This window comes from Poromitra crassiceps (genome assembly GCF_964638095.1).
Source record: "Poromitra crassiceps genome assembly, chromosome: 29".
NCBI classification, from domain to species: Eukaryota; Metazoa; Chordata; class Actinopteri; order Beryciformes; family Melamphaidae; genus Poromitra; species Poromitra crassiceps.
In genome coordinates, this window is record NC_139641.1 from 8177731 (window position 1) to 8196598 (window position 18868).

The window sequence follows — 18868 nt, forward strand, 5'->3', positions numbered from 1 at the left end:
AGGTTGATCTGTGTAATGTTGCTATTACACAATTTGATGTGAGACTGGGTTTGGCGTAACTCCGATGTATGTGTTATGTAACGCATCATGGAGGAGATTCAAGATTTGTGTGAAATTCGTATGCTGTGGGCTCCGTTACAGACAAGGTGCAGTAGGTAAATAGGTACAAAATCCCAGCAAACAACAAATAGAGCACACAATCACAACACAACAATAGGGCAATATAGTTAATTAATAGATAATGTAAACAGTGTATGTAAGGCAGTTGAGGTAAACAGTAAAATAAGAAAGGTAATAAAGTAGAAGTAATAAGCATTAAAATAGAATAAGATAGGATAGAAAAAGTGTCCACTGTCCAAAAGTGTCCACTTGTCAGTGGAAGTGTGTGCAAATGTCGGGAGGCTCCAGGCGAAGAAATGTCTGTAAGCAACGGAATTGTGTTTTGTTTTTGTTTGTGTTGTTTACAGCTCAGCGGGTCGGTGAGGTGAAGCGGACATCTGATGATGTCATCATGCAAGTCATCACCTGACCAGTGACATCACACAATGATATGGAAGCTGGAGAGAGGTTTTAGCTCTGTCACTCTTGCGGGTTTTGCCTGATTCATGTGATTTTATATTTGGATTTTAGTTTGTCAGATTAAAAAAAATAAAGATGTTATTTGTATTTGCACTTTGCAGAGGTAACTGATTACAAATTAGTATTAATAAGCTCATAGGTTTATATTTCACCAATAATCCATTCTCCATTTCCGCTCATGTTTTGATGTTTTTCATGTAGACATATACCTTCTCTATTTCTTTTAGAGAGATGTTATTTTGATTGTATTTTTGTTGTGTGGCCTTTGATTTTTTTTTGTCAGATAAAAAAAAAAAAAATGTTATTTGTAATTTGCACTTTGCAGATGTAACTACAAATTAGTATTAATAAGCTCATAGGTTTATATTTCACCAATAATCCATTCTCCATTTCTGCTCATGTTTTTATGTTTTTCACGTATACCTTCTCTATTTCTTTTAGAGAGATTTTATTTTGATTGTATTTTTGTTGTGTGACCTTTGATTTTTTTTAGTGATGTCACTTGTGACGGATTTGTGCCAGGGGAGCATCATTCACTCCTTCTTTTCTGATTTTTCACCCATTTTCTCCCCAATTGTACTTGGCCAATTTGTCCCCCTATTGCCCCGGTTTCTGCTCCACCCTTGGTCGATCTGGGGAGAGCCATAGACTAGCACCATGCTTCCTCCGACACATGCGCAGTTGCCAGCCGCTTCTTTTCACCTGACACCGGAGAGCTTCACCGGCAGGACGTAGCACGTGGGAGGATCACGTTCCGACCAGTTCCCTTCCGCCCTGACCAAGCACCCCGACCGACCAGAGGAGGCGCTAGTGCAGCGACCAGGACACATACCCCCAATCCGGCTTCCCACCCTCAGACACAGCCAATGCATGACTGTATGGACGCCCGACCAAGCCGGAGGTAACACGGGGGCGTGAACCTGTGACCCTCTTGTTGGTAGGCAGGGAATCTACCGCTACACTATACCCGGACGCCCACGAGCATCGTTCGCTCTGCTTTACAAGTGTCAATATCTTGTAATATCATGGTATATAAATGCTATAGGCCTAGGCAGAGGCACAAATCTTATTTTTGTACAGGTCACAATGCTATTCTTTGTTGTCACAATGTTCATTTCATTGTGTATATGTATTTTTTTTAATTGTATACATCACATCTGTGTAACATGATATTTTACCAATCTTAAGCTAGGCTAGTGGAGCACAGGCTAGGCTAACGGAGCACAGAGATTGTTTCTCTATTATATGATCCTCTGTTTCTCTCCCTTTCTCCTTTAAAGAAACCAGGGGTCTGTACTACAAAGCAAGATTAGTGGTTTAGCGAGGTAACTTCAGGTTTAAACCTGGTTTAGCCGTACTACAAAGCAAGTTAACTTCTTACCGACATATATTTCCATAGCAACTTATGCTTCACACTTAACCTGGTCCACAGCAGGTTAAGTTGCAAGGATAAGATTAGACCTTAGATACACCGCCCACGAACCAATCGAATCAGCAGTTTGGAAAAATGGCCAACCCCTTTCTGGACTAGTTTCCCATCAAGGAAGGAGCACCAATTGTAATTTTGAATTAATCAAGGAGGACTAAAGCCTTGCACTTGTTGCAGGCTACATTTTAATTAAGCCCTACTTACCACTTTGGAATATGTTTTTATATATTAATTTTTGTGCTCTCAAGTAGCCTAGATACGTTGTTTGACCCTGCCGATCGATTGCAGCTGAATAGTGAGTGGAGAAATATCACTAAACCGGCATAAAAAGGTTACATAAACGTCTCCAAAGCGCACGGTGCCGTGTGTGCAACGGAGCTGAGACTGACGTTGGGTTGGAATTGAAATGGTCATAGCCTACATGCTAGAATAGCCTACTACATCTAAGCAATTTAATATGGGATCACCTGCACACAGGCGATCCCATAAGATGATTCATATCTAGGCTACTCCTGCATTTTGCAGCTGCAACTGTGTTGCTTTTGGCCTGTATGATGTGATTGAACTTCATATTTCCAGCATCATTATATGAAATATGGAGATATGCGACTCTGCCTATAGCCTCTATAGCCTATATGTGACCACGAAATAGGCTATTTTTTATAAATGAAATCTATGCCCGCACGTACCGTGTCAATTCAGTTCAGAAGCATTTATTTTATTTTATTATCATTCTTTTTTTTATTGATTAGCCTATAGGAATTATTCAGTGCGACTAAATGACCAAACACATCATGAGATCATTATTATTCATTGAGCCTAAATGGTCTATACATACGGATTTTGGACTGAGATAGATTACACATTGCTTCCACAAAAGACTGTAGATAGAGAGCTGTAGATAGCCTACGAAACCGCTCTTCAAAGAAATTACTGGTGTGGATAAAAGTGGTCACTTTAGACAGTCATTCGGGAACAGACTAATAATATCAAACGCAGATTTTTATTTGCGGATTCATTCAATGAGGAAATAGGCGTGTCTGGCGCTTTGGTGGCGAAATCAAGCAAGCTGAATAACTTATGCATTTAGACAATCTGCAATTTTTTGCCAGCCCTCCTTTCGCCGCTTTTTATGTGCAACAGTGTTGCCCTTTGTTTTTATTAGATGTTTAAAAACCTCATATTTCGTGAATATGAGTGTTTGCTCCTCAAGCGAGAAATATGCGGCTCTGCCGCTGCTGCTGCTGCTGCCAGTCAGACGCAGCCGATGACGTGTTTGGCGTCTCCATGTTGTGATTGGTCAGACGTCGGAGAGAACGCCCTTTTTATGTGCACGAGCTCATGTGCACGGGCATTTTCATGTGCACGAGCTGTAGGCTCGATTAGAAAAACCTGGTTCCACTAAACTAGTGGCAAACGAGGTTCGTAGTACAAGTTAACTACAATCGAGCTGATCTGGTTTAGACAAACCAGATCAAGGGACAGATCCTGGATCTTCTTATACAACATTCGTAGTACAGGCCCCAGGTCGAGTTGCTGTACTGATGTTATTGTTTATTGTTTTTGTAAAAAAAAAAAAAAAAAATCTCAAACCTACTAATGCTACATATTACCTATTCCTTCTCTAGTAGGGAAGAAAGTAAAGCTTGCACACTGCAAGGCTCCAGTTGAGTGTTTTTATTTAACACCGATGGGTAACGTTTCGGGCACCCTGCCCTTCCTCAGACAGTGTGACATAGGACGACGCCATCTTTAAATACATGCATGGAACAGTCACATGACGCAGTCAAGTGGGTCAACTCGGTCATGTGACAGGAAAAGCTGGCAACAGGCCTGACAGGAAGTGGATGTGGGTGAGGTGTTATTGAACTTTGTGTTCATCTGATGGGGATTTAGAGTCATCTGTACCCATTCACCAGCTGACCACATCCTGTTTGACAGGAAGCTGCTTTGTGTCTAGAAGAAAAACTGCTGCTTCCCTGCCACGGGCCAGCCGCGTGTTGTTGTTGTAGCAGATTGACAGCCAATGAAATGGCCAGGTTTTTCATGTGAACTAGGCTACAGTGTTAGAACGCTGAGTATGTCATCTTCACCCCTTGGCAGGAGAGACATGTGTTTGAATCTCACCTGGGGTAACCTTTCTATGATCTAAAGGTTTATTTACCCCACCTCAAACAATTCTCTTGCACCATTGCTGAAAACTAATTTTTCTTTTCGTCAACATTAACAACAGTTGATTCATTTTAATACAAAAATAACTTGATGTCATAATGATGTAATTTGGAGCATTTCTGCCATGCTGTCGCTATTACTGTCACTATCACTATCATTATTGCTCCCTCTACCTTAATTTTTTTTTTCCCTTTATTTATACAGGGGGAGTCTCACTGAGAGCAATGCTCTCTTTTTCAGGAGCACCCTGTTCACATTCACACACACATTCACACCTGGAAGCTGCCCAGTACAACCACAGTCTGATCTGCTGGCCACTGATCAGCTCCACTGGAGCAGTTGGGGTTAAGGGCCTTGCTCAAGGGCACCTCAGTGGTGGTAATGTAGTTCTCAACGTAAGTTCAAGCAGGAAGACTATAATATCTTTTACACTTCCTTAATTCACTTTATATCTCCACTCTTCAATCTACTCACAAGATCATAATAAGCTGTCAATTTCTGGGTTTCAATGAACAATCAGCTGGTTGCCGCCCAGTCTCTGTTAACCAATTGCATAGTGTCACATCACTGCTCTCATCACCTCTCACCCTACGCACCTCCAGCATAAGCCTATCACGTTGCTCCACAACCCAGTCGTAAGCCAATTGCTTGGAGACGGGTTCCTTAAATATGCTTGTTTCTGTCTCATTCAGCCTCTCAATCATCGCTGCTGTCAGGCTCGCACCCTCCTCCTCCCCTTCGCCTCCCGGTCATCGCAGACCTATCCGATTCTTCAGTCGGAAGAGTCTCATCATGAGTCTCAGAAGGAGATCACCAGCACCACCAGTATCTAGACACTGCAGGGGGATATATCTGGATGCTGATCTGGGCTGATGCTGCTCTCTCAAGATCTCCCTGCGGTTCTAACCGCCAAAGACTAATAACATACTTTATTCTCAACATTCTTCTGTAGTAAATTATTCACTTTATTGTAATAAATATCACTTTATTCATACTTTGGTCTCTAGTCTCTCCTGATTGAAATGAGGGAGGGGCAAGCGCTGCCTTTTCATTTGCAGAACTTGCTGGTCCAAATGACATAATTGGGACATCATATGGCTACTAATATATCTTTAGTTTAGTTTATTGACAAAACAGGTATAAAAATACAACAGCTTTAAAACTTGTCAAGGATGACACAAAAAAATGCCATTGTGGTCCTTGATATCTTGACGGCAATAAAACAATAAACACACCCTGAAAGCCAAGAAACATAACACCAGACAGCCTTCAGCAATAACAATGCAACCAATCAAACAACAAAGAAAACAATAACATATCTAGGACTGACATTTTGTTATTTGCAGACTACCTACCCTTCCTATGCTTACTATACAAATTGTTCACAAGCCAGCTTTTGACCTTAACAAAAAAGAAGAAGAAAAAGATGCTGACTACTTGTGCTTTTATATGTAAGGGTTAATGTACGACGAGGTGTACATTATCACTTTTTAAGGGACGACGCGAGAGGCGTGAACCGTCCGAGGCGAAGCCGAGGATGGTTGCCTCCGCGAAGTCCCTTAAAAAGTGATAATGTACACCTCGAAGTGCATTAACCCGCTTATACCATGGTCACTTGCCAACAAAACAATAAGACCAGTCATTTATATTTCCATGTGTAATAAATAAAGCAATCTAAATGGCTAAATGTCTGTTATTCATACTGTAAATCAGTCTTCCACGAAATAAAATAGTCCCTCCCACTATTCCACCACCCTCCGTTTTAAAGCCGACTCAAACGTTAACTTTATCACAGGAATGCGGGTTTAACGATGTTTTGCGTTCTACATTAAATGAAGACATTACCGTTTGGCAGCTTGCTTTATTTTGTATGATAGATACGTATTGGCCAAGTATATTAACATTTAAGAGCGATCGAGTTTCAGGAAGTAACACAGAGCAGCGGGGGCTGTATGTGGTGACATGCAGAGAGAACTCTCTGCGTTAACGTCTGCGGGTCTTATAAGACGTAAATGGCGCGAGGCAGGAGTAGAGTGAAAACTATCTGCTTTCAGTATGTTGGAGTCCAGGTATGTTTTGTACAAGGACGTCTCTCAGTGTGTTGCTGTTAACTGCCCATTGCGTTGTTTTCTTTTTGTTGATCTCGTCTTTTTCCTCTTTGACTTGATTTGTGCATAGCGGGTGGACCCCTTGATTTGTATCAGTGATAAGAGGCAGCGCGCGCTCTCCCAGAGCGCCTGGCTGCTGGTTGCTGCAAGTTGTAAACAGGAGGTTTGACAGTTGACAGCTGAGAGCCCGGTTTCTGTCAGCTGACCAGAACAGAGCCGGCTTCTCTCAGGAGAGGGAATCTCCGAAACGAAAATTCTCTCTCTCTCTCTCTCTCTCTCTCTCTCTCTCTCTCTCTCTCTCTCTCTCTCTCTCTCTCTCTCTCTCTCTCTCTCTCTCTCTCTCTCTCTGTGTCAAAGGCCGGGCTCGTGCACGAGCGAGGGAAATCTCCTCTTTCTCGCCGAGAAGAGCCTGATGACGCGAGGTTAAAAAATCTCCGAAACGAAAATCAAAATTGTAAATAAGAGTTATTTTTGATAAACTGAGCACACAGGGGTGATTTAAATACTTACTTTGACCGACTCAATTTTTTTCTCAAGTTCCAAAATTGTCATATTAACCCTTAACGGGGGTATAGAGCTCAAACTGCTCTCCTGATAACACTGATGAAACTATGGCGCATTGATATGAACGGTGAACAGACCATTTAGCTAGGTGTCCATTATCACTGTACAATATCACTTTTTAATGGACACCTTGCAGCCAATCAGAATCGAGTATTCACCCAGACCATGGTATAAGCAAAGATAACTTGTTCACAGCTCCACAACATTTTAAAGAACATTTACTCATGTTGGTTTTAAACTTCGGCAAGCAGAGGTCAGCAATACTAATCTAGTGTGGTAAACACATGCTTGTTACCACTGCTTGAAAGTGACCTTTGAGGTAAATCTGCTGCTCTGTTGTTATACTGTATATGTTGTGGACCACCCTGAGCTGCCTCCAGAGGGAGCCAACTCAGCTGCTGCAAATGCTGCAGTTTACCCAGATGGTCCCTCGAGGCTGCGTGATTTCGAATAGGTTACGCAAAAACCACGCCCTGTGCCCGCCTACGCAGCAGTCAAGCGCCGGGATTGGCCAGGAGCAAGTCTTTTGTCTCCTTTTGACAGCGGACATTGAAAATAAATTACTGTAATAACGCCAATGAAAACGTAACACAAGCTTTTAACACACAATTGATTTTTAAACATTTATTTCAAAACATCATTGTAAAATTCAGGCCTTTAGCCAAAGCTTCAATAACAGAGCTCAGCTGACAGTTTAACCTGCAAATGAAAAATATAAAAAATATCAAATTAAAAATACAATAGGCTACAGCACATAGGCCTAGCCCCCCCAGGCCAGCCGTTTGTTCCAGGCCAGTGAAGTCCCAACAATCTACAAAAACATGCAATAATATAAAATCATAGATAAAAAGTTGAATCATATACACAATCAATAAAACCAAAAGTAAAGGGTTAGCCTTCCCAATGGCCAAGGGCAGCATCTGTTATTCTGACTGAGGCGGGTGGCCAGAAAGTCAAATAACATTAAAATACATTGTATGCTTTGGTGCGATGTAGGATTTTGTCTTTCAATATCCTCATTGCAGCCTCACTGTAGCCTCGCTTGGTGTTGTTGCTTCTCACAGGAATGTGTCCCTGTAACGGAGCCCAACATGAGCATGAGCGCCTGGCCAATCCCGGCGCTTGACTGCTGCGTAGGCGGGCACAGGGTGTAGTTTTTGCGTAACCTATGTGCGATTCGAAATCACGCCTCGAGGCTAGACCCAGCACCACCCGGACTAATTGATTCTGGGAAATGTGTAACTTATCTTTTAGAACTTTTGCCACACCTCCATACCATGATGATTTCAGTGTTCCAGAGGCGTAACAAAGAAATGACTTGGCCGGCCTGGGATTCACATTGAGTCAGGCGCTCAGATGATTAGCGAAGGGTTGTGCGTCTGTGGGAGTGTCACTCATTTACTCAAGTAAAAGTGATGCTGCTTATAATATTCCTATCATTTCAGTGATTTACTATAGGAACATAACCGCTGTCAGAGATCAGCTTCTCTTCCATCCAGTTGCTCGGTAAACAGGGACTGGGCATGTAATAGCCTAATACATAACTGCAAAATATGACACTGTTCTTCCTGTGGTCGTGTCGCGAGAGACAGAGGGGGGAGCTAATCGCTTTGATACAGAGTAAACAAAATCATAAATCTTGACAGAGATGCAAACCTACTGGTTCAGGTTTCTTGACTCAAAGTCAACCCAGTTTCAAAGTCCAAAACATCACCTAATATGGGACACATGGAAACACATATGAATAGCATAAACGATTGCCCACCTAAGAACACTCAAACCCACTCATAACCATATATACTGGACATGCACACATACAGTATATGCACTAGGAAAGAACATAGTATATTTTTTTTTATTTTTTTTTATTTTTTTTTACTTTTTCAGAACATAAAGAAAAGAAAACAAGAACAGGAAAAAGAAAAGAAAAAACATATATACATACATTACAATGCCACAAGATGTTGCTACCAGTAATGAAAAATGTTGCTTACAAAACGATAAAAAAAATAAAAACTGAGCAAAGGATCCAAAAGAAACTCAATTACCGCCCCTAGCCCGATCGAAATAGCTCAGGAACGGGTCCCAAATAACAAAAAATCTCCCTAAAGAATTCGTCCTCTGGAATCTGAATCTCTCCATACGTATAACTGAGATCATGTCTGTCAGCCACAGCTGAAAAGAAGGTGGAGAGGAGGACTTCCATTCCTTCAAAATTAGTTTCTTGGCGACTGTCCCCTGTGTCAGAGATTGCTGCACGGCCGTTGGGAGGAGCAAAGAGGACTCCGAGCAGCCGAACCCGCAAGGGAATTTTTTTAATGTTTTTTGGACTTTTATCCATATTTAGAAGAATATTTAATTTTAAATTAACACGTTCACTGCCAATGACGAGTTGATACGTCAAAAAAAATCCAACGGTTGACTGCCAATGACGAGTTGATACGTCAAAAAAAAAAAATTGACGGTGGGACGTGGATCAACGCCCCCCACGTCTCCTATAAAAAATATTGGAGCCACCGAACGTGTACAACCCATTCCACCGACCCACTAAGTGGCGACAGTGCTCTCCAGACTAGAAAAAGCCGAGCCAAAACTGCAGGGGAACGCGCGAGGAAACCATTATCATACTGTAAAATGGATTAGCGAAAACGCTTTCACTTTCGCGCATTATCGCGCTGGGAGCTGGCGGTGGGGGATTGCAAATTTGCATAATAGATTATGCGTGCAACACACTTTGAAACACCGGCAGAAAGCCCACAATCGCACGCAGCTTCATTGCAGCTGAGCTCACAACCGAAACGACTCATGCAGACTCGCCCAAAGAGCAGCCGCCAGCAGCCAGGCAGCACAGACAGGCAGAGCCTCGCTTGTGACAAACGCTGCAAAGCCACCAGAGACACACCCACGGAGGGAGGAGCTTGAAGGAGAGGGGGGTTTCCTGCTGCTATGGAGGAAATTACTGTTCAAAACTATTGTTTAGATGTCTGACGTCTTACGCCAAAAATAAATGGTTAAAGTGACTGTTCTATCGAATTTCACAAAAAGCCATTTATCTCAGAATAAATTTTCAGACGCTGAAACCATGCTGTATTCTACTGCTAATGCCTACATAACTACTAACTCTACAAACTAACTCTTTTAGACAGAGAAAGCACACATTCTATTAGTTCTTTTGAGATAATTTGTGTTCACAAAATCTTAGCAGAAAAGAATCCTCGGCTCTTGAAAGATGAGCCAGAATCCTCAAAAAAAAACCTTGGCAGAACCTACCTACAGTATTGAAAAAACGGCTGGCAGTGAATGTGTTAACATTAGGATTATACTGTTGTGATGTCATTATTCAGTATCTTCTCCTTTTCTATTATTCGTATTAGTATTAAATACTGAGTATCTCATGACAAACTATTAATATTGCATCTTTTGTGTTTAGCTCCGTCTCACAGCATTGTAACATTGTAGTGCAGCAAGGAAAACTACTGTAAACATTTGAACCATATTTCTTGTTTAGAACCTATAGCTATCAACATCACACATCTCCTGAAACACCATTTATAATGCATCTTTCTTGATTAGCTACATCACATCGCCATCTCCTGAAAAACATTAATATTGCACCTTTCTTGTGGCTACATCACAGCATCTACTGAAAAACATTTATAGTGGATCTGACTTGTTTAGTTCACTTTAGATTCACATCACATCTGAAAAACAACCAGTCGAGTGTAATAAGTAAATGAGGTTTAATTGTAAAAAAAAAAAAAAAAAAATCTAAAAAAAAAAAGAAAATGTTTTTTTTGGGGGGGAGCTCATTCGCGGGCCGGTCGGACTTGATTGGTGGGCCGGATTCGGCCCGCGGGCCGCCAGTTGAATAGCCCTGGTCTACAACATTGGTTCCCAAATGGTGTGCCTTAGGACAAGTCCAGGTGTGCCTGCCTAAAACTATACGAAAAGCGGGTGTATTGCCGCTTTGATGTAGTAATTTTGAAAAGTTTAAAATTAATTCCTAGAGCAATATTTTGTCAAATTTTATTTGACAATAGTCAATAAAAAACATTTAGAGTGATAAGAGTAATAGAGGCTATTTTGCACTGATAGACTTAGGTTTGGAAACCACTGGTCTAGAAGCCTCAATCGTTGCTCTTGACAAAAGGATGGTTGAGCAGCAGGTCTGCGGTGGGCCGCTTGCTCTCCTCCACAAACACCTGCTGCAGGAAGTCCCGGCATTCCTTGGACACCTCCTCTGGGAGCTTGGGCGTGGTGGGCACGGTCGTGATCTTAGAAAGGGCCTTCATGGGCTCGAACTCAGCCCAAGGAGGTTTCTTCGTCAGCATTTCCACAACGGTGCAGGCAACACTCCTGGCAGACAGAAAACATCAGCAGACTTGATTCATTTTCAAAAGGTAAACTCATTTGTTCTGCAATCAGACATTATTCCGTGTGTACTTCATATACGCTTCACACAGAAAGCAGCCATCCTCCTGATTCATGTATTCTGGAGAGTTCCCTGTCCTGTCAAGTTGCAGTTGTAGTGACACACACATGCCCAGCATAAAGTGAAAATACTAATACTGTATGTAGGTTTTTTCTGATTATTAGTCTAATTTTTAGCTTATATTATTTTTGTGCTACACCAACCTATTTTCCTCGTGGGGAACATTAAACATTCCTCTTTTCTTTATTCTTACCAAACATCAGCTTTCCGTCCATATCCCTTCCCTTCATCAGCCATGATGACTTCTGGGCTCATCCAGTAGGGGGTGCCGGCGGCAGTCTTGATTTCAGTGTCAGAATTGATATGTTGGCTCCATAAAAAGCCTCCCAGCTTCACGTTCCCTAAGGAGTCTCTCAGGATGTGAGAACCTGGTGGAACCAAACAAAACTTTAGTTATTCAACAGTCTCCTGAGAACGTCGATATCCTTAAACCACACACATGACCTCCATGCCAAATTTCAACCCCCTAGTGCAAAAACTCAAACCTTTTTGAGCCGCAACCCCCAAAAAACGTTATCAGGATGGGGTTCGCGACCCTCCCTCCCGCTGCTACCCAACCCAACGACAGTGTGCACGCAATCACACCCTGATTTGACTAACTCACTGAAATCATTTTTGGGCCAGCGCTAGCACCGCCCCATAGAGGCCTACATGTCCTCTATTTGTGTGCCGATCTGCGAGCCGATCTGGTCATCTGCACGCCAATCCGAGGAAGCCTGAGCCTTTGGGTGGCACACTGTGGTATAGCCAAGGAAATGCAGGAAACGTTTTTTTTTTTTTTTGCAAACTGTTTCCACTTTCTAGCTTTACTTGACTCACCAGTTTGACGTTTTCTCGTCCAAAATAATCCAGGTTGTAACGTACCAATCCAACACCGCCTCACATGCAGCGCATTGCGCCTCCTCAGCTGTTGCCAAAGAACTTCCAAAGAACTGACATCCAATTGTCAACCCACCCCAACACACAGCTAATTCGCCATTTTGGACAGACTAGGCGACACAGTCCAGCTAATGTTTTTCAGGCCAAAATGGCGACTACACTAACGGCACGTTCACACACACGCCTAGAGTGACGCTTTAAGCAACGCCTAAAATTTAGGCGTCCTTGTTAACAGATGAGAGCGTTCACACATACCGCTGCCACGCTGCGCTGAAGCCATGCTCGCGCTGCGCCTACGCTGCGCGTCTAGGCGCGCTGAACTGTCAAGCTGGCTGTTGTTTCTGACGGACTTGGGCCATATTTTCTACCGAGTTTGCCCAAAAGGGAGGGTGGAGCGCGAATTAACGAGTGCATAGTAGGAGAGCTGTCCTTCATGTGTTCCTCTATTAACGTCTTTTCTGTCAGATGTATATATACCCCCCCTGTCTCAATGCATGTATCACTCATGGTGTTGATGACTCATAGTCACATGATTACCCGAGGGAAAATAACAATTAGGCTACAGCCGGCCAGGAAATAGACAGACATCGTCACTTGCACATTACAATAAAAAAGAGGTTTATATTAGCTACTCACCCATGCTATAAATCAGATCTGAAAAGTGTAAAAAAAACGCTCCTCATGTGATCAGCGTAGCGCAGAGCGGGGCTTCAGTGTGGCGTCCTGTGTGAACGCAAATAGGCGCCAGGCGTGCATGAAGCAATGCCTATATGCGTAGGCGTAGCTTAAAGCGTCGCTCTAGGCGTATGTGTGAACCAAGGGTAATACCCACTACCCAGAGTGCCTTGCGCCAAGAAAGACAATCAGTCTGGAATCTGGGGGGAGGGGCTTAGCCTAACTAAAGTGAATGTTTTCTAATACATCATTACAAATCACTTACAGACTTTTCAAACTGATTTGACTGGATGATGTTTTCTTTGTTATGTTGTCCAGCCGAGGTGGCTTGGCATGCTAGCTAGCCAATGGTCCCGGCTGGTCCTCTAAAATTGAAAATCCAAATTTAGATCAACTATTTCGATAAACTGACCTCATAACGGGAATCTACATTGCTATGTTTGCCTATTAGACATTTTAAAAGTTCATAAAGTGATATATAACATTTGTAGAACTAAAGCTATCAGCGTTAGCTAGCATCAGCTAATGCTAATTTAATTAGCTGAATGGAATAAACAGGCGGGCGCAGAGCAGAGTCGGCGGTTTCAGTCACTCAGTTAACACGCCCAGCGTCAGATCTCGCGAGAGAATCCAGCTGGTTTGCAAGGTTAGTGATTTGCAACACAACGATATAAACGATAGAGCATAATATCAACGTGAAATGATAGACATTGTCTATCCTGAAAACGATGTTTGTTTTTTGACACCAATTAACTCGCTATGCTATATGCAAAGGCTATGCAATCGGCAACAAATATTTGCAATCCCCTGATCGCATATTTGAGGTCAAAATCTGCCGATTCCGATCGTGTGCCCCGATATTTAAAATAGCATATCTTTTCCAGTCTCCTTCTGTAGACAATGAATAACCGAATGACAAGAAGTCACGCAGAATGCAATAAATGAATCTAGAGTTGTCTTTCAAAACAGGTTTTCAGTATTAGCAACTGCACTATGCACCATACAGATAGTCTAACATGTCTCTTGTTAGTAGCACAATTCTAGTTTCAATGCTGAAACTACACTGTCCGCTGAGGCAGACTGTAAATGGGTGTGCTGAACACAATTGGTGAAAAAATCCTAATCTGGACCTTCTCCACTAGGTTAGGCTTGCCGTTTGAGTTACCTTTGATGTCTCTGTGTACAATCCAGTTGCTGTGCAGGTGGGAGACTCCTTCGAGGATCTGTTTGGTGTAGCTCCTCGTCACCTTCTCTGGCAGGGCCCCACAGGAAATCAGCTGGCTCTCTATTGAACCCTGGAGAGAGAGAGAGAGAGAGAGAGAATGCAACTCTTTTATGGGTCTGTATGTAGACCGGTATATATACTGCTTACAATTAATATTGTTTTGTTATAATTGTTAGTCAGTCAGGTGTATGGCAACCATTTTAGGGCATCCTCCTCCGTCAGAGTATTGGCTATCATTCCTAAGTCTAAGCGTTGTCAGTTCTTGTGTCTCCTAGTAAACTATTTCGAGTGTGCTCTGAAACACCTTCAGTCCTCACACGAAAACGCTGTCATTCTTCCTGCAATACTGTTTCACTCCTCACACGTCAGTCATCGCACAATACGGCGTCACTCGTCAGTCATCAGTCCTCAGTCATCAGTCCTCACTCGTCAGTCCTCACTCGTCAGTCCTCACTCGTCAGTCATCACTCCTCACTCGTCAGTCATCAGTCCTCACTCGTCAGTCATCAGTCCTCACTCGTCAGTCATCAGTCCTCACTCGTCAGTCCTCACTCGTCAGTCCTCACTCGTCAGTCATCAGTCCTCACTCGTCAGTCCTCACTTGTCAGTCATCAGTCCTCACTCGTCAGTCCTCACTCGTCAGTCATCACTCCTCACTCGTCAGTCATCAGTCCTCACTCGTCAGTCATCAGTCCTCACTCGTCAGTCATCAGTCCTCACTCATCAGTCCTCACTCGTCAGTCCTCACTCGTCAGTCATCAGTCCTCAATCATCAGTCCTCACTTGTCAGTCATCAGTCCTCACTCGTCAGTCCTCACTTGTCAGTCATCAGTCCTCACTCGTCAGTCATCAGTCCTCACTCGTTAGTCCTCACTTGTCAGTCATCACTCACTCGTCAGTCATCAGTCTTCACTCGTCAGTCCTGGTAAAAAGTCAATTAACTTTTTACAGTTCGGAACCCAGTTTTTTGCGGTGATCGGACTTGTCTTTTTTCTTCTTTTTTTTTAGATTATTTTTGGGGCATTTCGCCTTTAATTATTTTTACATGGGACAGTAGGCAGACAGAAAAGGTGGGGAGAGAGAGAGAGGATGACATGCGGCAAAGGACTGCAGGTCAGATTCGAACCTGGGTCGGCCGCGCCTTCGTGGTATGCGTGCAACCAGGTGAGCTACCAGGACGCACATCCGAGTTGTCATTAACGCGATATTTGTCCTCATACATACATCACGTACAGCTCACACTGCCTTTTAAACTCTGTATACTCACTCACTTTGATTGCTATGTATATATATATATATGTGTATATATATATATATATATATATATATATATATATATATATATATATATATATATATATATATATATATATATATATATATATATATATATATATATATATATAATCACAGGTTCGGTTATGCTCCAGTCTAGGGGCAAACAAATGGCACCGCAACTCTGCAACATGAAAGAAATATGGCTGTCATCAAAGAGAAATGAAAGTGTGGCTCACCTGGCGAGGGTATCGTAGTCCGCAGTATCACAGTTTCCGGGCTCATTAAATGCCAGCCCTTCACGTCATTTCCTGAGCCAACCCCTTTCTCTCAATGACAGCCATCAAAATATTAATAGATATATAATACATACATAGGCGGAGTTTGACTGGGGGGGGGGGGGCCCTTAACTCCACCCATGAATACATATAAACAATCATAACGTCCTATCTGAGAGGGAGAGTAGCGATCCGTCACAATATACAGATCCTTTCCAAAAAAAAAATATATATATATATATAAATATATAATGGAAATACCATGGATGACCGTGTGCTTCAGTGGATTGTCAAGCAAATGATAATTTTTTTTGGCGGAGATTCAGAGGGAGTGGACTGAGGCTGGAGTCAGTCATAACTGAGAAGTAACTGCACCCCGACCGACCAGAGGAGGTGCTAGTGCAGCGACCAGGACACATACCCCTAATCCAGCTTCCCATCCGCAGACACCAGCCAATCATGCCTGTATGTACGCCCCCAACCAAGCCGGAGGTGACTCGGGGGCGTGAATCTGCGACCCTTGTGTTGGTAAGCAGGGAATCTACTGCTACACTACCCGGATGCCCTATGATTATTTGTATTACTCACCCCAGGCATGAACTCAGTAAAGATGAAAAGTTTCTTTTTTTTTAGGTCCCGCAGACAGCCAAAGTATTGGATGATCCGCTCATGATGCAGCAGAGTGTTCAACAGCTTCATCTCATTCTCCAGACTGGTCACCACCTGCAGAGATAGAGACATCTCATTCTCCAGACTGGTCACCACCTGCAGAGATAGAGACATCTCATTCTCCAGACTGGTCACCACCTGCAGAGATAGAGACATCTCATTCTCCAGACTGGTCACCACCTGCAGAGATAGAGACATCTCATTCTCCAGACTGGTCACCACCTGCAGAGATAGAGACATCTCATTCTCCAGACTGGTCACCACCTGCAGAGATAGAGAAATTGAAAATAACAGAGCAACAGAGAAAAGTGTTTCAATTCAGAAAGTGGGAGAGAAATTAAAATTTACTACCGTAAAACTGAATTCACAGGGGTATATTTAGGACCAGTGTTGGGAGTAACTAGTTACTAGGTAACTAGTTACTGTAACTTAACTACTTTTTTCAGTAACTAGTAATCTAACTAATTACTTTTTCAAATTCAGTAACTCAGTTACAGTTACTAAAATAGTAACTGGGCTAGTTACTAGTTACTTTAGGACATGAAAATAACAGACAACTTCAGAGGATTACCCAGTTTCTGATCCTCAGACCTAGTCCGGGGAGAGAGCTGCAGCCAGAGCCCCAGAGGCTAATGACCTTGATAGGCTATAAGCCTCCCCAATAAGCGAAGGTTCAATGCCACACTGTGGCACAGCAACACTAACATAATGTGTGCATTAATAACAATCGAAGCGGACTTTTAAAAGTAACGCAAAAGTTACTTTCCCTAGTAACTAATTACTTTGAAGTAACTGGTAACGTTAAAGTAATTAAATTACCTTTTGAGAGAAGTAACTAGTAACTGTAACTAATTACCAATTTTCAGTAACTTTCCCAACACTGTTTAGGACCTTCGTCTACATGGGCAAAGCCTTTAATTTAACTCAATTTGAGTTCTGAGATTAATCTCTGAATTCCGACTTTAAAGGGATAGTTCACATCTTTTAAAGCCTTGCCCTATTTGCTGCTTGATTGGTAGAGTTATTTCTCAGCACAATCCAGGCAAAGTTGGGCAAAAACAAATACAAGTTAAATGGGGGTCACACTATATGTACAATCTGACTGAGGCTCACTGAAATGTTATCCACAGTGCTCACGAAGCGAGCTGCAGGACAGGCGAGGCCACACAGCGTTAGGGGTGGGAATCGCTGAGTAGCTCACGATACGATATGGTCATGATACTTGGCCCTCGATAACGATATTATCACGATACAGCGATTCTGCGATAATCGATATATTGGAAGACGATACATCACGATACCTGTGTAACTGAAGAGAAAAAAATACCCCTAAAAGGCAAGAAGCAGGTATTGTGTATTTATTAGCAGAATTGACATGAACTCTCTCAGAGTTCACTCACTCACTCATAACATTTTCGATACCACGGAGGAAAAGTTACACATTAAGTATTTTTTATTATTATTATTAAAACAAGAAAACCTATAACCTACCTACCTATATAATTTCTAAAAGTAGATATTAATGAGCAAACATTTCCATTCATGTAGCCTACAGTATTTATGTTTTTGTTTCAACTACAAACATAAATAAACGTCAACTTGAAACTATGTTTCAACTACCACACACAGCATATTTAGCCTGTTTATTTAAAAAAAAAAATTAATAAACATATCGATACTTGGTGCCAGTGTATCGATAACGTATCGCAAGTGGAAATATCGTGATACCCTGAGTATCGATATTTTGTCCCACCCCTACACAGCGTCCGAGCTCCTGTAGCGAGCCCGCGCAGCGGGCGAGCCTAGGAATCGAGTGCGCGTAGCGCGCGAGATGCCTAGTGTGTTAAACAGTCACACTTTCACTTTCATTTCAAGTCAATTTCATTTAGTGCCACGTGCAAAAATAAAAGATAGCCTCATGAGAGAGCAGGGTTTCAAACAGGAAGTCACATTGTGTTTCTTCCACCGCTCATAATTCAGTTTCCATCTCTATAAACAACATCGTCCACTGAAAGAGACGGATGTAGAAAAGTCCCTCTCATACCGACTGATGAGACCAAGCACATCAGAAACACCCACGGGCCGGATGCGAACCCGCAACCTATACGAATCTGATTGATGTCATGGACTTGACCACCGTAATCGGTGTCACTCCACTGTGAGGCCATTGATGATGTCGCTGCAGCTGTGAGGTCATCAATGATGTCACTGCAACTGTGAGGTCACCGATGATGTCATAAGTGATGTCATATGTGTGCTGTGAGGTCATAGGTGCAGCTGTGACGTCATCGGCGATGGCATACATGCCACGATATAAAACAAGTGATGTTTCAGTCTATCTCTACTCTCCCCGATGCCCTGTTTGTTCGACTGCCACGTACTTGATCTGCTACCTTTACTTCTGCCTGTGTTCCTCCAATAAAGCTTGAACGACATCTCCGTGGTTCTCATCGGTCATCCAGCGAGTTCCAATTTAAATAATCCAACACAAAATAAGTGGAAGCTACAACTTCCCTACAACGG

The 18868-nt window shown here is 42.6% G+C and overlaps 1 protein-coding gene across 1 annotated transcript; it reads right to left on the reverse strand.

Moving 5' to 3' along the window:
- Positions 1 to 10765: 10765 nt before the first annotated feature.
- LOC310800126 (mitogen-activated protein kinase kinase kinase 2-like) lies at positions 10766 to 16352 on the reverse strand. Its single transcript, XM_083662700.1, has 4 exons — positions 16265 to 16352; positions 14064 to 14193; positions 11538 to 11712; positions 10766 to 11208 (listed from the first exon to the last, which is right to left on the reverse strand). The coding sequence occupies exons 1-4, from the start codon at positions 16271 to 16273 to the stop codon at positions 10980 to 10982; spliced, it is 543 nt and encodes a 180-aa protein (XP_083518826.1). The 5' UTR covers positions 16274 to 16352; the 3' UTR covers positions 10766 to 10979.
- Between the last annotated feature and the right edge of the window lie 2516 nt (positions 16353 to 18868).